This window comes from Aotus nancymaae, unplaced genomic scaffold, assembly GCF_030222135.1.
Source record: "Aotus nancymaae isolate 86718 unplaced genomic scaffold, 86718_ANA_hifiasm-v0.15.2.pri h1tg000010l, whole genome shotgun sequence".
In the NCBI taxonomy this organism is placed as follows: Eukaryota; Metazoa; Chordata; class Mammalia; order Primates; family Aotidae; genus Aotus; species Aotus nancymaae.
The window spans coordinates 13,964,237-13,987,625 of NW_026988421.1; the positions used below are offsets into that span (position 1 = coordinate 13,964,237).

Below are 23,389 nucleotides of genomic sequence, written 5' to 3' on the forward strand. Positions count from 1 at the left end.
TATTTTCTCCCCTCAAAATCTCACATTTTTAGGTAAATAAAGTTAAACAAGAAAAGGCTGCTTTAAATTCAGAAGTTCTTGAACAGAGAAAAGTCTTAGAAAAATGCAATAGAGGTAAGTCTGTCCAATCTTTTTTTTCTTAAATACATATGCAGTTTGTTCTGTTTCTGTATATTTTGTGTCATTTTACACCTGTGCCTAAGGATGATTGTAAATAAAATCTTCTCCTATGTTGTGTTTTTCTAGCAGAGTCTCTCTCTGATTCTTATTATTTTATTACCCAACTTAAAGTCTGGGAACATCTAAAAGTGATTTCACTTGAGGAACAAAGAACCCACTCATTTTGAAACTTCAAACTGAAATACTACTTCTGACTTAAGTGTGTCCTGGGATCATGGCCTTTTTAGCTATCCCCTCAGCATTTATATACTTGGTAGGTTATTTAGTAAATCTCAATCTGAAGAGGTTAGGCTGTCTACATAAAACATGTAACATTATATGATGAAATTTCAAATTAAGAGGATGTGGAAAATGGGGCAAAGGAAAGTGAAAGTTAGATTGATAGACAAAGTGCAAACTTGTTCTGAGGTTTTGCACATTTCCTGCCTGTATGCCTGAAATCTGGCTCTGAGCTGTCTGGCAGACAGTGTAATAAGAGATTGATGATCATTTAAATGAATCACATGAAAATGAACCTGCTTTTTAAGAAAAGCAGACCTGGTCTCCTGGTGAGAGGGAAATGCCAGGCATGGCAGCATGTTTCTTTAGTTCCAGCTACTCAGTGGCTGCATCCAGAGAAAACTTCGTGTAATTTGGTTAACAGTGACCTTATCCACTTAGTTGTAAAACACAGCATCAGCTCTCATGGGGGCTGTTTCATGTGTCTCCCAGTTTAAGACAAGGAAGTGATGCCCACATGTTCTGCAATAGTAATTTTGGGAGTGGTAGGAAGAACTTGATATACTTTCTGTTCTCTCTTTTTTCCTTAGCCACTCTCTTTCGTTATTTAGAAGCTGCAACACTCAAAGGAAGTATTTCAGCTTTGCGACCCAGGGCCTTTTCTACTGTTGTTGGGGGTAGCACTCAGTCTTTTTGTCATTCATCAACTGGGATATTTTCATAAACAAAGGACTTTGTAGGCTGGGTGCGGTGACTTACACCTGTAATCCCAGCACTTTGGGAGGCCGAGGCAGGCAGATCACGAGGTCAGGAGATCGAGACCATCCTGGCCAACATGATGAAACCCCGTCTCTACTAAAAATACAAAAATTATCTGGACACAGTGGCATACACCTGTAGTCCCAGCCACTTGGGAGGCTGAGGTGGGAGAATTGCTTGAACCCAGGAGGCGGAGGTTGCAGTAAGCCAAGATCGTGCCACTGCACTCCAGCCTGGCAACAGAGCGAGACTCCATCAATCAGTCAATCAATCAGCCAATCACCTTGTAGTTAAATGTGGGCGATCTGCTGAATTATAACATTTCTCTAAGTTTTTCTATCTTTAAATATAGAAACAGTGTAGAATTTTCAGTCTTGATTTACTGTGCTAGAAAAAAAGGATTCTGCAAGGGTTAATGATGTAGCTCTTACCTTCAGAGAGCCCCCTGTCTAGGAAGAGAGAAAAATTATATAAATACCTGACTAGGACCAACCTGATTTGTTTCAGATTCCATGTCAGAAGGGCCAGAACATGTGAAAATTCACTTTTTATTATAGTGTTCTGGACATAGAAAAGAGAGTCAATTATCTTGCCAGGGCTTCAGGTAGTCATAGCGTTCTTTGTTTTCTTCACGAAATTTCTTTTTTAAATAGGCTTGAAAATCATTTGGCTCTCAGGGACCTATAATTCACACCAGAAATCACCACTTATATTGCTTTACTTGAGTAAGATTATTAGTCTTTCATCTGAGGAGATTGTAGATTTACAGAGTACAGATTTGAAATTCTATGTCATTACCCAGCAAACCAGTCCTTAGTCAGTTAGGATTGAAGTGCTCTGGCGGAACAGTGTGTGAAAGCAGCTGTTAAAAGAGCCTTTTGCAAGGTTCTGTTGGTATGACTCAGCTCAGGGTTGAGGTGCCTCAGCAGAAGCGGATGGGCAGTGTGCTGTCTGCCTAGCTTGTGCCTAATATCCAATGGCGTCATCACTGCTCTGTCCTGTCATTATCACTATTTAACAAAATAGGCCACTGAATGTTGAAAATAGCAAAGAATTCATGTTGCTTTTATTTGACAGGACCTTCCTTTTGAAGGTCCTTTGTACTCTTTGGTACAAAGCTGTGACTCTTTGGGTCCAAATGTATCTAAGGCTGTTTCTCTCCCTTGTAAATATGGAAAACACTTAAAAATAACTTGTATGACCAGGCGCGGTGGCTCACACCTGTAAACCCAGCACTTTGGGAGGCTGAGGTGGGCAAATTACTTGAGATCAGAAGTTTGAGAGCAGCCTAGTCAACATAGTAAAGCCTCATCTCTACTAAAATACAAAAATTAGCTGGGTGTGGTGGCATGCATCTGTCTGTAATCCCAGCTACTCGGGAGGCTGAGGCATGAGAATCACTTAAACCCAGGAGTGGGGAAGTTGCAGTGAACCGAGATTGTGCTACTATACTCCAGTCTGGGCAACAGACATAGCGAGACTCCATCTCTCAAAATAAATATATAAATAAATAAATATTCAGGTAATATACTTTTTTTGGTGGAAAATTTAGATTCATGTAAGAAGAGAAAAAAAATCTCCACCTTTACAATCCAGAGATAAGCACTAGTAACATTTTGGTGTATATTCTTCTAATCTTTAAAAAACTATATATATATATATATATATATATATATATAATTTTTTTGTTAAATATGTTTATTATATATATATGGAAGACAGAGGAAATACCAGTAAAAGAAATCTCTTTATACTTGCTGGTAACTTACAAACCCATGAACATCCCTCTCTACTCATACCCCTCCCTTGAATTTTTATCATTTCCTTTCTTTTATTTGTAGTTTCGCCAAATGTGTATGTATCCCTAAACAGCATTGTTTAATTTTGTGTATTTTTGAACTCTATATAAATGGAATCATTTTTCCTATAACCTTCTGCCACTTTTTATGTTTGTAAGATTCATGCATGTGGACAGGCATAGCTGTGGTATGTTTATTTTCGCTGCTCTATACTATTCTATTAGATGACCACACTAAAATTATTTCAGGTAGTATCCTATTGGTAGACTTTGGGTTGTTTCCAGATTTTGGCTATTCTGAGTCATGCTGTTATGAAAAATTGTTAGACATATCATCTGGTGCACATGTCCAAGAGTTTCTCTAAGACACATGCCAAATGTAAAATTTTATCTTCAGTTTTTTTCATTGTATACCGAATTATATAAGATCTATCAGTCGGCCGGGCGCGGTGGCTCAAGCCTGTAATCCCAGCACTTTGGGAGGCCGAGGCGGGTGGATCACGAGGTCAAGAGATCGAGACCATCCTGGTCAACATGGTGAAACCCCGTCTCTACTAATACAAAAAAAAAAAATTAGCTGGGCATGGTGGCGCGTGCCTGTAATCCCAGCTACTCAGGAGGCTGAGGCAGGAGAATAGCCTGAACCCGGGAGGCGGAGGTTGTGGTGAGCCGAGATCGCGCCATTGCACTCCAGCCTGGGTACCGAGCGAAACTCCGTCTCAAAAAAAAAAAAAAAAAAAAAAAAAAAAAAAAGATCTATCAGTTTACAGTTCTATTAACAATATATTTGTTCCCATGGTTTTGTGTCCTCTCCAAATTTAATAAAGCCAGGCTTTAAAATTTGGTCAGTTGCCTCTTGGACAGGTGTAAGAAGTGTTTTTACTCTGCATCTCACTGATTCCTAATGAAGATGAGCATCTTTCCACATGTTTATTGGCCTTTTGTAGATTTCCTATTCTATGAAATGGCTGTTGATGTGCTTTATCTGTGGCTTTTAAAGAACAAAAATGAAATTCATTTTGCACTAACTTTTGCAGTCTATTTTTTAAAATATATCACAAATGCCTTTCTATTCACTAAGTACGCTTCTACAATATAATTTTGATGGCAGAATCATATTTCTTGTACCACAGTTTACGGATCCTTCAGTGTTACAGCATTATGTCATTTTTATTAGCAGTGAGGTAGAGAGCATCCTTGCAACCAGATGTCTGCATATTCTCCTGTGTTACTATCTTAGCATATGCATTCCTAGAAGTGGGATTATTCAAAGTATATGAATAGTTTTAGATTTTTGATTTACATTGCCAAGTTGTTCTCCAAAAAGGTTTTATCAGTTTATATGCCAACCAGGAATGCATGAGGGTACCTGTATGCTTGTATGAAGAATCTTTTCAACACTGTTTTTCATCCATATTCCTGATTATTTGTGTGACTTATTGTCTGAGGTTTTCTTCCTTTTCTTCTTAAGTGTCCATATTAGCTGTAGAAGAGTATGAAGAGATGCAAGTAAACCTGGAGCTGGAGAAGGACCTTCGAAAGAAAGCAGAGTCATTTGCACAAGAGGTGAGTATCTTGTAAAAAAATCTTTCCTTCTTTTTTCTTTTTTTGAAACGGGGTCTCCTTCTGTCACCATGCTGGAGTACAGTGGCGCGATCTTGGCTCACTGTGACCTCCGACTCCCTGGTTCAAGCATTTCTCCTGCCTCAGCCTCCCAAGTAGCTGGGATTACAGGCATCCACGCCTAGCTAATTTTTGTATTTTTAGGAGAGATGGGGTTTCACTGTGTTGGCCAGAATGGTCTCAATCTCCTGACCTTGTGATCCACCCACCTCAGCCTCCCAAAGTGCTGGGATTACAAGCATGAGCCACCACTCCTGGCAGTAAAAACCTTTTAAATTTTTGTTTTTTAAGGGACCTTGCAGATGACATATCAGACAAATTCTTGAGGTTGAATAAGAACTTACCAAGGATGAATCAAGGATGTGCTGGTTTTGGGAAGCAGATACAGAATAGTATCAAGTTCATTGTCAAAATCTGGGCTCAAATTTTGACCATGTCATTTACTAGTTGTATGACCTCTGAGCAATTCTTTAGCCTCTGGGGGCTTCACTTTTACCATCTGTAAAATGCACAATAGTATAGACCTGACCAAGCAGATTTTAGTGGGAAAATTTTAAAAAAGTGTTGTGTAAACTATAAAATGCTATGTAAGGAAAAGGAATTGCATTTGGAGATACCCATGACTTGTGATGGAAAGTCCAGCTTGGGTACAAGATCTCTGTACATTTCAAATAGCCTTAAAACCTGGGATGTATCTCCATAGACCATCTCAGTTAACAGGATTATGGTATCAATATTTCTCTTCAGCCATTGTGCAGTGCTGTCATTATGCCAGGTGATTCTTCCACTGGTTGTGGAGCACTGCCATGTAGTACATTCATTATCTCAGCCTTTCACCAGCTACTGATCTTCCTCTCATGTTAGAGATCAGCTTGTTCTGGCTTACCTGTTGACATGAAGTCATCAAGTCTTCCATGGCCCTGGGTCTGGTTTCCAGGAGGATGAGGAGTTCACCAGTCAGCTAAACTCAAAAGCTGGTCTGTCATGAGATCTGCATCCTGTAGCAGTAGTTTGAATTTGTGTGCATACTTTGGTTTGAGGGGAACTAGCTCAGGAAATGTACAACAGTCCTAGGTAGAGGTATCCAAGGCATAGAAGAAAGACAAAGCATGGCATTATGGGAATGGCATTTGAAAATTCGATGATGGTTTTGTGGGAATCTTTCTGTGCTTGAGCGTAGCTGTGATAGCAATGAACTCTACCAAAGGTTTAGGCCAAGTAGATCTGATTTGAAATATTATGATTCGTTTTATTCAGAGAGTTTAATCAAAGGTGAGTAAATATTGCTCTCTTATTACTTGGAAGAAAGAAAAAAGAATTGAAGTGTGTCAGAGCCCTCTGGAAAACGTTGCAGCAATATAAATAATGCAACAAAATAAACAGTGGAGGGGGAGGGGAAGCAGAGATAATGTGAAGATGCCTTTTTGCAAAACTGGAAAGGTTGGCTGATTTTGACCTGAATAGCAGGGTCTCATTTCAAGACATTTTCAGTTCTCCATCTGTTGTTTACACAATGATGTTGGAATACAAAGCAGCTCAGAGAAAAACTTGAAGGTCATGTAGTAGCAGAGAAGACAGATGGAAGAAGCAAGGTTGTAGTAAGAGGACAAAAATGAATGATTGACTCTGCCATTCACCTGGTCTTAAGCCTTACTGGTTGGTGGAAACAATGATGCTGACATGTTAACCTAGAATGAGGAGGTAGAAGTTTGAGGAGAGAAAGCAAGCAAGAGCAATGGTACTTATGTTATTGGTAGCATAAATATTTGCAATGGCACTCAACAATTTTACAATGTCTAGATTCAATCTACACAATAGTGAGAAGAAAACTTTTTTAAAAAGCACTAGGTTGGAACTAGTATATTTTTCTTTTTATGTAGTTTACGCATGCTCAGATTTTCAACAGATAAGTACTGCACAAAGGCACATGACTTAGTTTAACAACAGAATCTCATTCTTATTTATTTATTTATTTTTTGAGACAGAGTCTCCCTCTGTCGCCCAGGCTAGAGTGCAGTGGCATGATCTTGTCTCACTGCAACCTCCACCTCCCAGGTTGAAGCAGTTCTCTGCCTCAGCCTCCTGATTAGCTGGGATTATAGGTGCCCACCGCCATGCCCAGCTAAGTTTAGTATTTTTAGTAGAGACAGGGTTTCACCATCTTGGCCAGGCTGGTCTTGAACTGCTGACCTTGTGATCCACCCACCTCAGCCTCCCAAAGTACTGGGATTTCAGGCGTGAGCCACCGCCCCTGGCCCAGAATCCCATTCGTTTGCATTTTACTTACCACTTAGGGCATTCAGCAAACATCTTATTGTGCCAGACACTGTGCTGACATTGGGTATCCAATGGTGAAGAAAGCAACTATGACCCCTGTCCTCTTGGAGCTTATGGTCTAGAGCCTTAGAAATCAATTTTTAAGGGTATTTACTTTATATTTTTAATTAAAAAGGAATATGTCTGCCTTGTGCAAAGATACAAATATTTTCTAAATGTATAAAGTAAAAATTGAAAGCTCCCCTACTCTTAACTCCCACTAGTTCATTTAAAACACAAAACCAAAAACATCCCTCTCAACAAGAAGAAAACTATCAGTTATCTTCATAACTATATTAAATTTTTAAATTTCTTCAACGTATTTAAATTTTTTGGCCAGGAGTGGTGGCTCACACCTGTAATCCCAGCACTTTGGGATGCCAAAGTGGGCGGATCACTTGAGTCCAGGAGTTTAAGACCAAAATAGTGAAACCCCATCTCTACTAAAACTACAAAAATTAACCAGGTGTGGCGACAGGCACCTACAATCCCAGCTACTCAGGAGAAGAATCTTTTGAACACAGGAGATGGAGGTTGCAGTAAGCTAAGAGCCAAGATCATGCCACTGCACTCTAGCTTGGGTGACAGAGCAAGGCTCTGTCTAAAAAAAAAAAAAAAAAAAAAATTAATGATAGACTTTCTTGTGCTTTTGAATATATTTTATTGTTAGTCACTGTAGTTTTTCTTTTCTAAGTTACGGATGCCTTGTTCAACATGTATTTCCAATATACCTTAAGACTACTATAAAATCCCTTCTCCCTCCCCCAGAAACAACTCAGATGGTATTTGAGTGTTAATTTGGAAAGAATGAATTATGTATTAACAACATAAGATTTTCTTCTCATTCTTTTTTCAAAAAAAATGTATGGAATTTCTCTGAAATTCTGATACTATGATGTTATTTGCTAAGAGACCAATTTCATAACTCTTAACTGATGAGTTATTACCATAGATGAAACTCAAATTTATCAGTGTTTGGTAACTTAATTCTCTTGAAAGATTTCTTTTAGAAAAGGAGTTATGTAGAATTTTCATGTTAATATCTTTGTTTAGAAAAACTAATAAGTATTTTTCAAGTTACCATGGTTATTTAAAAGAAGTCCCTTTCTATATATGCTTTCCTCTTGTAATATTACTATTCACGGATTGTTACAGGCATTTTGCAAAAGAAATTCCTTATTAACATCCCTAAGATTTGATGTTATATATCTTTACTCTCATTTCTCCAAGATAACAAAGTTGAGGTAATTTATAATCATGTGAAGTTAAACAGGTTTTTCTGAGTGCTACATGAAAAAGGAGCACCAGCTCTTTTTCCCAAGAGATAGCAAAGCCCATAGCAGCAGTTCAGTGAGAATCAGAAAGCCCTCTTTGCGCTGATGGCTAGCCTGTGCTCTGCTTTGTTTTACCTCTGAGTTCATTGCCCCGTTCTCGTTCCCCCACTGTCTGCTTCCTCTCTGCCTGCTCTTGGCCTCCAAGTGTACTTGGTGAGAGGCCTCACCTGCTGGAAACGGGAAGCCCATGTCAGCTGCTGTTTCCTGGCTGATCACGCAGACTCCCTCAAGTACTTTCTAAATGCCGGCAAGGGATGCCAGCTAGCTAAGTTTAGAGACGGAAAAGCATATTAGAAAGAAATTACTGGCCAGGCGCTTTGGCTCATATCTGTAATCTCAGCATTTTGGGAGGCCGAGGCTGGCGGATCACCTGAGGTCAGGAGTTGGAGACCAGCCCGACCAACATGGAGCAACCCCATCTCTACTTAAAATACAAAATTAGCCAAGTGTGGTAGCACGCACCTGTAATCCCAGCTACTCAGGAGGCTGAGGCAGGAGAATCACTTGAACCTGGGAGGTGGAGGTTGTGCTGAGCCCAGATAGCGCACTCCAACCTGGGCAACAAGAGCGAAACTCTGTCAAGAAAGAAAGAAAGGAAGAAAGAAAGAAAAGAAGGAAAGGAAGGAAGAAATAAATTCTTGGGCCTGGTGTAGTAGCTCACACCTGTAATCCCAGCGCTTTGGGAGGCTGAGGCAGGAGGATCACCTGAGGTCGGGAGTTTGAGACCAGCCTGGCCTACCTGGTGAAACCCCGTCTCTATGAAAAATACAAAAATTAGCCGGGCGTGGTGGTTGGCACCTGTAGTCCCAGCTACTCGGGAGGCTGTGGCATGAGAATCACTTGAACCGAGAGGCGGAGATTGCAGTGAGCCGAGATTATGCCACTGCACTCCAACCTGGGCAACAGAATGAGACTCTGTCTCAAAAAAAAAAATTACTGTAATCATAATGATCATCCAAAATAATTCATTTCAATTAAACCACTGGTCTGAAGCTTAAGATACCGTGATGAAATATTGATTACTCTTTCTTGGTATACTGAATCTGCATCTTACCCTTCTCCAGCCAAGCACACATGGACATATTCTCCCTCATTGCAGTCTCTATACCTCTCACTGTCACAAAGAAGTTAGGAGTCAAATGGAAGAAGAATGTGGGTTTCATTTATATACAATTGTTTATTTACCTGTTCGACTTTGTAGCTGTATTAGTTTTGCAGAACCCTGTTGCAGTTTTTTGTTGTTTTCATAAATCCCTGCACAGGCAAAGACGGAAGCCTTCTGACCTTTTTTTTCCTTTCCTAGGAAGACATACCGGGGAGAAAATGTTAGTGTTTTAGTGTAATGTATTCATGTCATGACTTTGATTTGGAAATCAATACTGATCAGGATCTTAAGGATTGTATAAATCATTAAAGCTGTGGTTTGCCACATAGAGGTTGATGGAAAATATTTCTGTCCTGAGTTTTATTTGCTGACTTTTTCAGTTACATGATGGATGAAGTTGTTGGACAAACTAATATGTGGGCTGTAACAAATCATTTTACAGTTCAAAGCTTTCAGTTCAGTTACTGTGTAAATTTTAAAATGCTGAAATTTAAAAATTTTTTAAATCTGAAAAAAATCTGAAGCTCTACTGTGTAAATTTTAAAATGCTGTTAAAAATCTGAAAAAAAATCTGAAGCTGTACTATAAAATTGGTAGGCCAGATTTCAGAGTTTACAAAAACATTTCGTACTTGAAGTCACTCACTGGCCAAATTGGGTGGGGTGTTAAGGAAAAGAAATAACAGGTGAATAGAAATTAATGTTGTTTTCAATCATGTAAAGTTGTGAGGATTTGATGAATAACATATAAATTGCTTAATAAAGTGCTCAGTAAATATTAGTATACTGTCTCCCTTCTCCCCTTTACCCTTCTTCTGTTAACTACTTTCATCACTGAGAAGAAACTAATTAGTTTAAAACAAAACATTAGATCTAGTAAATAGTAGAGGAACTTAGCCAGATGGTTAAGAGTTTGGGCATGTAAACCAGATATGGGTTTAAATCCTGGTCTTGTTATTTATGTGTGTTCTTGGGAAAGTCGTTTAACTTCTTTGAGCCTCAGTTACCTTATCAGTAAAATTATGTGATAGTAGTGTCTAATTGATAATGTTGTTTTAAGGATTATATGATATAATGAATGTAAAATGGTTCCCACCATATCTATCACAGTGTTTAGTGTTACTTATTTATAGTAGAACACTTTAATAGGATTGATGTAAGGATTAAAATAATGCATATAAAATATTTAGTGGTGTACATAAGGTAAGTTTTTGAGAAATATTAGCTACTCCTATTAGTATTAATGTATTTTAAAGCAATAATAAAATATTAAAATTAAAGAATAAGTCCAGCTTATTGTATAAATATCTTGTTGGGGCAGGAGTAAAGGTATTAAAGATTATATAAAAGTTAGGAATGAAATCTTAGCAATCACGACTTCTAAAACTGTTAATACAATTCAGAATTTGCCTTTAATTTTTTTCTTTTTTCTTTTTTTTTTTTTTCTGAGACAGAGTCTCGCTCTGTCACCCAGGGTGGAGTGCAGTGGCATGACCTTGGCTCACTGCAACCTTCGCCTCCTGGGTTCAAGCGGTTCTCCTGCCTCAACCTCCTGAGTAGCTGGGATTATAGGTAGGCGCCACCACGCCTGGCTAATTTTGTATTTTTAGTAAAGACAGAGTTTCACCATGTTGGTTAGGCTAGTCTCGAACTCCTGACCTCATGATCCGCCTGCCTCAGCCTCCCAAAGTGCTGGGATTAGAGGCCTGAGTCACCATGGCCTGCCCATCTTTAATGTTTTAATAAAAACTCTGTGTACTTTTTTTTTTTTTTTTTTGCTGAAGTTACAGTTGAGGAGGTATGTTAGATTGACTGATACATACATTCTTGTAATGAACTTTTGCAGATGTTCATTGAGCAAAACAAGCTAAAGAGACAAAGCCACCTTCTGCTGCAGAGCTCTATCCCTGATCAGCAGCTTTTGAAAGCTTTAGATGAAAATGCAAAACTTACCCAGCTCCTTGAAGAAGAGAGAATTCAGCATCAACAAAAGGTAACCCATTTTCTTCTGGATTCTTAGATACATACATGCATACACACTCATATATTTCAGATGAAGGGCACCAGCGGAGTCAGTTCAGTCATTTATTGTTTCATATTTGCCTTAGTTACTAAGTTCTTCCAACCACCTTTTAGAAAAAAGTAACTAAATGAACTTAATTTAGCAAAACTGAAATTTCTAACACACTGTTGTAGACTTTATAATAATCTTCAAACTGTCCAAAGGGTCAGAAGAAGCAAGGGAAAGTGATATAACTCAAAAAGAGCTTGGATAATACAAAGTCTGGAAATTTGCTTTTTGGAAATCTTGTATTTTTTGGAGACTGCACACACTAAGAGGATCTATTCATCTCAGAGCACTTGTTGGACGGCATAGGTTTTATTCGGAGAGAGGAAAATGAAAGTCCATGTTAGTAGTAATTGTTTGCTTAGAGAAAATTTCTGATTTTGTAAACTTGCACAAATGTGTATGTTTAAAGACTTCTTAAGTGGTTGTTTCAATTTGATGAGTGAACCTATTCCAGCTGACACAGCCTACCTCTGTGAGCCAGAAAGAAAGGATCATCATTGTGGTAGGTTAGAGGAGAATGTGGGAGAGGAGAAGCGAAGAAGTGCAACAAAGACTTTCAAATTAAAGAAACCACTTAAGAAAAATTACATCAGTGTTTATACTACTTATAATGTACCTCATTTGGGAAGGAAAGAGTGTTGCTACTTGTTATCATCTGTCACAGTCTCTGTGGCAACAGTATTGACATTTAATCCCTGGAAGTCCTGAAGTTTTTACAAAGTTGGTGTTGAGGTCGAGTTGATTTTTTTCCTCAATAAGAAATGTTGATATATGGTAGCTGGCAAGATGGCTGAATAGGAACAGCTCCCATCTGCAGCTCCCAGAGAGATCAATGCAGAAAGAAGGTGATCTCTGCATTTCCAACTAAGGTACCCGGTTGATATCATTGGGATGGGTTAGTCAGTGGGTGCAGCCCACAGAGGGCAAGCTGAAGCAGGGCATCGCCTCACCCAGGAAGCACAAGGGATTGGGGAACTCCCTCCACTAGCCAAGGGAAGCTGTGAGGGGCTGTGCTGTGAGGAATGGAGCACTCCGGCCCACATGCTATGCTTTTCCCACGGTCTTCACAACCGCAGACCAGGAGATTCCCTCAGGTGCCTATATCACCAGGGCCCTGGGTTTCAAACACAAAACTGGGCAGCCATTTGGGCAGACACCAGGCTAGCTGCAGGAGTTTCTTCATACCCCAGTGGCGCCTGGAATACCAGCAAGATAGAACCATTAACTCCCCTGAAAAGGGGGCAGGAGTCAGGGAGCCAAGTGGTCCAGCTCTGTGGATCCCACCCCCATAAAGTCCAGCAAGCTAAGATCTACTGGCTTGAAATTCTGGCTGCCAGCACAGCAGTCTGGGATGCTTGAGCTTGGTGGGTTGAGGGGTGTCTGCCGTTACTGAGGCTTGAGTAGGTAGTTTTCCCCTCATAGTATAAACAAAGCCACCCAGAAGTTCAAACTGGGTGGGGCACACTGCAGCGATGCAAAGCTGCTTATAGCCAGATTCACCAAGGTTTAAATGAAGGAAAAAATGTTAAGGGCAGCTAGAGAGAAAGGTCGGGTTACCCACAAAGGGAAGCCCATCAGACTAACAATGGATCTCTCTGAAGAAACCCTATGAGCCAGAAGACAGTGAGAGCCAGTATTCAACATTCTTAAAGAAAAGAATTTTCAACCCAGAATTGCATATGCAGCCGAACTAAGTTTCATGAGCGAAGGAGAAATAAAATCCTTTATAGGCAAGCAAATATAAAGAGATTTTGTCACCACCAGGCCTGCCTTATGAGAACTTCTGAAGGAAGCACTAAATATGGAAAGAAAAAACCAGTACGAGCCACTGCAGAAACATACCAAGTGATAAAGACCATCGACACTATGAAGAAACAAGCAACTAATGGGCAAAATAACCAGCTAGCATCATAATGACAGGTTGAAATTCACACATAATAGTATTAACCTTAAATGTAAATGGGCTAAATGCCCCAATCAAAAGATGCAGACTGGCAAATTGTATAAAGAGTAAAGATCCATCAGTGTGCTGTATTCAGGAGACCTATTTCACGTGCAAAGACACACATAGGCTCAAAGTAAAGGAATGGAGGAATATTTGCCAAGCAAATGGAAAGCAAAAAAAAGCAGGGGTTGCAATGCTCTTCTCTGATAAAACGGACTTTAAAACAACAAAAATAAAAAACAAAAAGAAGGGCATTACATAATGGTAGAGGGATCGATGCAACAAGAAGAGCTAACTGTCCTAAATACATGTGGACTCAATACAGGAGCACCCAGATTCATAAGACAAGTTCTTACAGACCTACAAAGAGACTTAGATTCCCACACAATACTAGTGGGAGATGTTAACACCCTACTTTCAATATTAGACAGATCAACAAGACAGAAAATTAACAAGGATAATCCGGACTTGAACTCAGCTCTGGACCAAGTGGACCTAATACACATCTACAGAATTCTCCACCCCTAATCAACAGAATATATATTCTTCCCAGCACCACATGGCACTCATTCTAAAATTGACCACATAATTAGCAGTAAAACACTCCTCAGCAAAGGCAGAAGAATGGGGATCTTAGCAGTCTCTCAGACCACAGTGCAATCAAATTAGAACTAAGGATTAAAAAACTCACTCAACACTGTACAACTATGTGGAAACTGAACAACCTGCTTCTTAAAGTCTATTGGGTAAATTACAAAATTAAGGCAGAAATAAATAGGTTCTTTGAAACCAATGAGAACAAAGACACAATGCACAAGAATCTCTGGGACACAGTAAAAGCAGTGTTTAGGGGGAAATTTATAGCACTAACTGCCCACAGGAGAAAGCAGGAAACATCTAAAATCAACACCCAAACCTCACAATTAAAAGAAGTAGAGAAGCAAGAGCAAACGAATTCAAAAGCTAGCAGAGGACAAGAGGTAACTAAAATCAGAGCAGAACTGAAGGTAATAGAGACACGAAAAATCCTTAAAAAAAAAAATCAGTGAATCCAGGACCTGGTTTTTTGAAAAGATTAACAAAATAAGTAGACCACTAGCCTGACTAATAAAGAAGAAAAGAGAGAATAATCAAATATATGCAATAAAATATGTAAAGGGAAGAGCACCACTGATCCCACAGAAATACAAAATACCATCAGAGAATACTAAAAACACCTCTATTCAAATAAACTAGAAAATCTAGACGAAATGGATAAATTAACTGAACACATACACCCTCCCAAGACTAAACCAGGAAGAAGTTGAATCCCTGAATACACCAATAACAAGTTCTGAAATTGAGGCAGTAATTAATATCAATCAAGAAAATACCGGGACCACACAGATTCACAGCCAAATTCTACCAGAGGTACAAAGAAGTACCATTCCTTCTGAAACTATTCCAAACAATAGAAAAAGAGAGAGACTCCTCCCTAACTAATTTTATGAGGCCAACATCATCCTGATACCAAAACCTGGCAGAGACACAACAAAATAAGAATATTTCAGGCTAATATCCCTGATGAACATCGATGTGAAAATCCTCAATAAAATACTGGGGAACCACATCCAGCAGCACATCAAAAAGCTTATCCACCATGATGAAGTTGGCTTCATCCCTGGGATGCAAGGCTGGATCATCATACAGAAATTGATGCATGTAATCCATCACATAAACAGAAACAATGACAAAAAGCACACGATAATCTCAATAGATGCAGAAAAGGCCTTCGATAAAATTCAATACCCCTTCATGGTAAAAACTCAATAAACTAGGTATTGATGGAACATGTCTGAAAATAATAAGAGTTATTTATGACAAACCCATAGCCAGTATCATACTGAATGGGCAAAAGTTGGAAGCATTCCTTTTAAAAACCAGCACAAGACAAGGATGTCCTCTCTCACCATGTCTTTTCAACATAGTGTTGGAAGTTCTGGCTAGGGCAATCAGGCAAGAGAAATAAATAAAGGGTATTCAAATAGGAAGAGAGGAAGTCAAATTGTCTTCATTTGCAGATGACATGATTGTGTATTTAGAAAACCCCATTGTTCCAGCCCAAAATCTCCTTAAGCTGATAAGCAATTTCAGCAAAGTCTCAGGATACAAAATCAGTGTGCAAAAATTACAAGCATTCCTATACACCAATAATAGACAAACAGCCAAATCATGAGCGAACTCCCATTCACAATTGCTACAAAAAGAATAAAATACCTAGGAATACAACTCACAAGGGATGTGAAGGACCTCCTTAAGGAGAACTACAAACCACTGCTCAAGATAATAGGAGAGGACACACACAAATGGAAAAACATTCCATGCTCATGAATAGGAAGAATCAATATTGTGAAAATGGCCATACTGCCCAAAGTAATTTGTAGATGCAATGCTATCCTCATCAAGCTACCATTGACTTTCTTTACAGAATTAGAAAAAAAACTACTTTAAATTTTATATGGAATCAAAAAAGAGCCCATACAGACAATTCTTAAGCAAAAAGAAAAAAGCTGGAGGCATCATGCTACCTGACTTCAAACTATACTACAAGACTACAGTAACCAAAACAGCATGGTACTGGCACCAAAACAGAGATATAGACCAGTGGAATAGAACAGAGGCCTCAGAAATAATACCACACATCTACAACCATCTGATCTTTGACAAACCAGACAAAAACAAGCAATGGAGAAAGGATTCCCTGTTTAATAAATGGTGTTGGGAAAACCAGCTAGCCATATGCAGAAAACTGAAACTGGACCCCTTTCTTACACTTTATACAAAAATTAACTCCAGATGGATTAAAGACTTAAATGTAAGATCTAAAACCATAAGAATCCTAGAAGAAAACCTAGGCAATACCATTCAGGACATAACCATGGGCAAAGATTTCACGACTAAAACACTAAAATCAATGGCAACAAAAGCCAAAATTGACAAATGAGATCTAATTAAACTAAGGAGCTTCTGCATAGCAAAAGAAACTATCATCAGAGTGAACAGGCAGCTTACAGAATGGGAGAAAAGTTTTGCAATCTATCCCTCTAACAAAGAGCTAATATTCAGACTCTACAAGGAACTTAAACAAATATACAAGGAAAAAACAACCCCATCAAAAAGCAGGTGAGGGATATGAACAGACACTTCTTAAAAGAAGACATTTATATGGCCAAAAAACATATGAAAAAAAGCTTATCATCACTTGTCATTAGAGAAATGCAAATCAAAACCACAGTGAGATACCATCTCATGCCAGTTAGAATGGTGATCATTAAAAAGTCATGAAACTACAGATGCTGGAGAAGATATGGAGAAATAGGAATGCTTTTACACTGTTGGTGGGAGTGTAAATTAGTTCCACCATTGTGGAAGACAGTGTGGCAATTCCTCAAGGATCTAGAACCAGAAATACCATTTGACCCAGCAAACCCATTACTAGGTATATACCCAAAGGATTATAAATCATTCTACTATAGAGACACATGGACAAATACATTTATTGCGGCACTGTTCACAATAGCAAAGACTTGGAACCAACCCAAATGCCCGTCAGTGATAGACTAGATAAAGAAAATGTGGCACATATACATCATGGAATGCTATGCAGCCATAAAAAGGATGCATTCATGTCCTTTGCAGGGACATGGATGAAGCTGGAAACCATCATTCTCAGCAAATTAACCCAGGAACAGAAAACCAAATATCATATGTTGTTAGTCATAAGTGGGAGTTGAACAATGAGAACACAAGGACACAGGGAGGAGGACATCACATACTGGAGCCTGCTGAGGGGGTGGGGCAAGGGGAAGGATAGCATTAAGAGAAATACCTAATGTAGATGATGAGTTGATGAGTGCAGCAAACCACCATGGCACTTGTATACCTACATAACAAACCTGCATGTTCTGCATATATATCCCAGAAGTTAAAAGTATAATTTAAAAATAAAAATAAAAAAGAAATGTTGATATATATGTAGAGTACCTCTAGATGGACAGGTGGTAACAGTCCCCTGGGAAAGAGAACAGGAGAACAGGGTGGGAGGGAGAGAATTTCATTCTTTCTTTTGTCCTCATGTGTAGGAATTACCTTTTCAAGAGAAGAGAGACAAAAAGAATGGGCTTTTGTTTCAGTTTATGCTAGAATTTAACTTTTGGTTCTGAAAAGTCTGCAAAGTCCAGCTACTTACAGTTAAGTCATTTAGTAAATAATACATGCCTGGAACCTACTGAATTGAACTGAGGTATAGGACTAAATTGTTACATATATATCTTGTTGGGTACTGAAGATCAGCTAAAACTTATTAATGAAATTATAACAATTACTACTTCTAAAACTGTTACACTCTTTATATATACAGTTATTCTGGATAGTCTTTCATGTACAGATGATCCTTGACTTATGGGATTATGTCCTGATAAACCTATGTTCGTTGAAAATACTGTAAATTGAAAGTAATACACCTAACCTACTGAACATCATAGTTTAGCCTAGCTTACCTTAAATGTGCTCAGAATACTTACATTAGGCTACAATTGCGTAGAGTCATCTGGAAACATAGTATACTCCCCACCCTTTTTGGCACTAGGGACCAGATTCATGGAAGACCATTTTTCCATGGACTGGGGAGGGAAGAATATGGGGGATGGTTTTGGCATGAAACTGTTCCACCTCAGATCATATAGGCATTAGATTCTCATAAGGAGCATGCAACCTAGATCCCTCACATGTGCATTTCACCATAGGGTTCATGCTTCTATGAGAGTCTGTTGCTGCCGCTGATCTGACAGGAGGTGGAGCTTAAGCGATAATGTTTACTCATGCCTGCTGCTCACCTTCTGCTGGGCAGCCTGGTTCCTAACAGGCCATGGACCAAGGCGTTGGGGCTGGGGACCCTGCTCTAAAGTGTCAGTTGTTTACCTGCATGATCATGTGACTGACTGGGAGCTGTGGCTGGCTGCTGCTGCCCAGGATTGTAAGAGAGTATCTTATTACATACTGCCAGCCTGGGAAAAGATCAAAATCCAGAATTTGAAGTATGGTTTCTATTGAATACCTGTCGCTTTCACACCACTGTAAAGTCGAACTGTATCTCAAACCATCCTAAATTGGGGACCATCTGTATGTGGCTTCAAATGTTTCTTAACTCTGTAAGTTCCCTTGCAGATGCAGCAGTCTTTTAAGCACAGCATATGGTTTTTGCAATTATAAAAATAACATATATTCCTTATAATGAATTTTTAAAATATAGCAAAAATTAAAGAAGATTAACCAAGTATTCCATATTTTGGTGCATAGCTGAACTTTCTGTAAATATATGATTTTGTGCATATGTATTGTTTGTTTAAATGGAGTCATGCCATGCATACTATTTTATGACCTGATTTTTTTCCATTGGTAATATATCTTCTCATGTCAGTATATAGTAAGCTATGTGATTTTTTTTGCGGCGGGGGACAGAGTCTCGTTTTTCTTGCCCAGGCTGGAGTGCAATGGCATGATCTCGGCTCACCACAAACTCTGCCTCCCTGATTCAAGTAATTTTCCTGCCTCAGCCTCCTGAGTAACTGGGATTACAGGCGACCGCCACCACACCCAGCTAATTTTTTGTATTTTTAGTAGAGACAGGGTTTCACTGTGTTGGTCAGGCTAGTCTCAAACTCCTGACCTCAGGCAGTCTATCCGCCTCAGCCTCCCAAAGTGCTGGGATTACAGGCATGAGCCACCATGCCTGGACAAGCTATGTGATTTTAAACAGTTGCTTAGTATTTCATTTAATAAACATGCCATAATTTATTAAATCAAAAATATTGGTGGACATTGGGTAATTTGCAACTTTTTGCTGTTGTAAAGAACACTTCAGGCCAGTGTGGTGGCTCATGCCTGTAACCTCAGCACTTTGGGAGGCCAAGACAGGTGGATCACGTGAGGCCAGGAGTTCAAAATCAGCCTGGTCAACATGGTGAAACCCCGTCTCTACTAAATATATAAAAATTAGCTGGGTGTGGTGACACGTGTCTGGAGCCCCAACTGCTCAGGAGGCTGAAGCACAAGAATTGCTTAAACCCAGGAGGCAGAGGTTGCAGTGAGCCCAGATTGCGCCACTGCACTCCAGTCTAAGTGAAAGAGTGAGACTATGTCTCAAAAACCCACAAAAACATTTCAGTGAATATATTTCCACCCTTGGGAGTATTTTTAAAAATAATTCCTAAAAGTGGCATTACTGAATCAAGGGCCTTTCCCTTTTTTTGAAGACTTTTGATGCTTATTACTAAATTCATGTCCCCCAGGGGTCTTTTAAAATATTACCTGAATTTTTCTTTTGAAAATGGGTACAAAAGTGACTCGTATTTAAAAATTAAAGTGTCTGTGAGGCTAACAAGCATACAAAAATGCTTAACATCACTAATCATTGGAGAAATGTAAATCAGAACGACAATGAGATACCATCCCATGTCAGTCAGAATGGCTGTTTTAAAAAGTCAAAAAATAACAGATGTTGGGAAGATTTTGGAGAAAGGGGACACATATACACTGCTGGTAGGAATGTGAGTTAGTTCAGCCATTGTGGAAAGCAGTGTGGTGATTTCTCAAAGAATTCTAAACAGAAATACCATTCAACCCAGCAATCCCATTATTGGATATTTGCCCAAAGGAATATAAATTATTCTACCATAAAGACACATGCATACATATATTCATCATAGCACTATACACAATAGCAAAGTCATGGAGTCAACCTCAGTGCCCATCAGTGGTAGACTGATTAAAGAAATGTGGTACATATTACACCATGGAATACTATGTAGCCATAAAAAGGAATGAGATAATGTCCTTTGTAGCAATGTGAATGGAACTGGAGGCCATAATCCTAAGTAAACTAACATAGGAATAGAAAACCGAATACTACGTGTTCTCACTTCTAGGTAGGAGCTAAGCATCGATTGCACATGTACACAAAGAAGAGAACAACAGACACTGAGGCTTAATTGAGGGTTGAGGGTGGGAGGAGAGAGAGGATTGAAAAACTACCTCTCAGGTATTATAGTTGTTACCTCAGTGACAAAATAATCTGTACGCCAAACTCCTGTGACACACGATTTACCTATATAACAAACCTGCACATGTACCCTAGAAACTAAAATAAAACAAAAAAAGTGTTTGGTACATAACTCCCTAGTAAATTTATTTTAAATCAAAGAGCTTATTATGATTTTGTGTTAATTTTATCTAGAATTTGCATGGTTTCTAAGATGGATTGGACTCCCTTTGCAATGAAGTACAGTCAAAGGGAAGTATTTATTTTTTTCCTTTCTTTAATGAATGAACAGGTATCACTCATAAAAGTCTTTTTTTTTTTTTTTTAAATAACTTGTAGGTCAAAGAATTAGAAGAGCAACTAGAAAATGAAACACTCCGCAAAGAAATACACAACCTCAAACAGCAGCTGGAGCTTCTAGAAGAAGATAAAAAGGAATTAGAATCGAAATATCAGAATTCTGAAGAGAAAGCCAGAAATTTAAAGCATTCTGGTAAAAGCATTGAGTAGGCTACTATGTGTTATTACTAATCTTTGAATTACTCATGCCTAGTACAAAACCTGGCACATAGTTAGTCTAGAACATCTACTGGAATGCTGTGGAAAAATAGCAAGATTTGTTTTTAAATTCCTTCATTTCTAACCATGCAATTTGGTAGAATAACTGCTGTATTAAATAATTCACAAATATTTAGACTTCTTTTTTGGACTTAGAGCCCTCATGAACATCATATACAGAATTAAGACACAAAGATACCATTAGCGTAGGAAGACCAAACTTTTCAGCATTTTTCAGAGCTTCGGAGATGAATGTTCATTATGTGCTTTATTTTGTTCACTTAGAGTGCATTTTTAAAAAGAATTATACTTTAAAAAATACTATCTTCATCTTTGGTGTTCATACTCCCTTCACCTTTGGTGTCCAATTATACACATGAAGCAATACTTTCTATATCGCACCTCACAATGAAATGGGCAACAATATATCTATTAAGTGGAAAAACTTTTAAAACACCAGGGGATACTTAAATCAAAAGATTTATTCATTCAGTTCTAGGAGGCTTAACGGGAATGTGCGAGTTAAATTACTATACAGGCATATGTGTAAGTCTCTGCTGGAAGGTCGGTAATTTAAGGAGGCAGGTACTTTCCCTTTATAATGGCTTCAATATTCACTTTGGATATTTTTGGTTAATTTTATACTAGAATTTTGAAATCTATGCAGAAGAACTATGTAGGTTTTTTTTTTCCTTCTAAAAGCATTCAATGCTTTCTAATCCACAATGAAAATTGATTATAATTTATTTTTAATTGATCCAAAATTAAGAAATATCCCATTCTTTTTAGTGAGTATCAGAGTAGCCTATAGCCAAGGCCATCTTTATTGTGAATGGAGGAGGCAGACACTGGAAATATATGAGGTTCAATTCTGAATGCCTTTTATTAATATCTGCTGTGTGCGCACCCAGCCCTATCCTAGGATACAATAAGAAATACAGAAGAAAAGAAACCATGCTTTTTATCTTCAGAGAACTCAGATTCCCTTTGGAGGGATAAGTGCATGCACATGAAATGACCAGAGGATTCTCACTTTTGGAGGGCATAGCCCACCCCTGCCTATTTAAGTGTTGAGGGTAAATACAAATGGACAGACAGGTCCCTGGGGGTACACTCAGTTGGGGAAGGTGGAATGGCTGTGAATGGGGAGAGCTACCTCTGAATGCCAACAGTATGCAGCACCTTTTACCCATTATCTTGTAGGTAGTATCATCTGTGATATAAATTTAAGTTCAGTTCTTTGAAGTCAGGTGTTATGTCTCCTGTAGCACCATTCATAGGCGCTTTCATGTTGTTGGTGCTTAGTAAAATGCCTGCTTCATTAAAGACTTGAAGGAATAATCTGCATTTCCAGAAAGCTCTTCAAAAGAGCAAAAAGTTTCTGAGTTACAGATTTAGGAAGCTGAATCTAGTTAAAATCAAGGACACTAGTATTTGCAGTTTTTGAAGGAAATGAAGTGGAGGAGAGAATATGCAGCTATTAAAATTCATTGCTAAATGTTATCTTTAATTCTTCATCTGTACACTTTTAAAGTCAAGTATTAACAACTTCTTAGTGTTCAAGTAATTACTTCATTGTTAGCACATATTTCTTCAACCTACTCACTCCTTCCCACCCTGCAGCCATTGCTTTGAATTTTTTTTCTTTGCTAAAGTTTTATATACAGCAAACAGATAATGTTTAATTTTGATAGATGGGACTCCTCTCTTGCATTAGCAGTATACTAGATCGTGAAAAGTTTAAACAGTTATGCAGTTTCTTACTGAATTTCTAATTTTGCCTTAATAAAAAGAACTTTTGAGAAAGGTTATCTTCTTTCTTTCACACATATAAACAATATTTAGTTGATTATTTCAGCTGTCTTCTGAATGCTTGCTCTCTGTGCAGTTGATGAACTCCAGAAACGAGTGAACCAGTCTGAGAATTCAGTACCTCCACCACCTCCTCCTCCACCGCCACTTCCCCCTCCACCTCCCAATCCTATCCGGTAAGCACATCCAGGAAGATTGCTCTGCATCAAATGTTCTTCCCCATCAGATTGTGCCGTGAGAGGAGCCATACTAAAAGCATGAAAGATACTAGCTGGTGCTTCTCTTGGAAATTTTTCTAAAGGCCAGTGATATGATTTGGTTGTGTCCCCACCCAAATCTTCTCTTGAATTGTAGCTCCCACAATTCCCACATGTCATTGGAGGGACTGAGTGGGAGGTAATTGGATCATGGGGGTGGGTCTTTCCCATGCTGTTCTTGTGATAGTGAATAAGTTTCATTAGATCTGATGGTTGTTATAAAGAGGAGTTCCCCTGCACAAGTTCTCTCTTCCCTGCTGCCATGTAAGATGTGACTTCCTCCTCCTTGCCTTCTGCCATGATTGTGAGGCCTCCTCAGCCATGTGGAACTGTGA

At 38.7% G+C, this 23,389-nt stretch overlaps 1 protein-coding gene across 4 annotated transcripts in view; it reads left to right on the plus strand.

Moving 5' to 3' along the window:
• SHTN1 (shootin 1) overlaps window positions 1–23,389 on the plus strand; it is a 121,025-nt gene that overhangs the window by 53,967 nt on the left and 43,669 nt on the right. For all 4 annotated transcript variants that reach the window (XM_064373801.1, XM_064373804.1, XM_064373803.1 and 1 more), the window contains 5 exons: window positions 33–114; window positions 4,428–4,522; window positions 11,180–11,326; window positions 20,767–20,920; window positions 22,874–22,973. In XM_064373801.1, coding sequence (XP_064229871.1) covers window positions 33–114; window positions 4,428–4,522; window positions 11,180–11,326; window positions 20,767–20,920; window positions 22,874–22,973 — 578 coding nt within the window. The remainder of the gene's footprint in view (window positions 1–32; window positions 115–4,427; window positions 4,523–11,179; window positions 11,327–20,766; window positions 20,921–22,873; window positions 22,974–23,389) is intronic.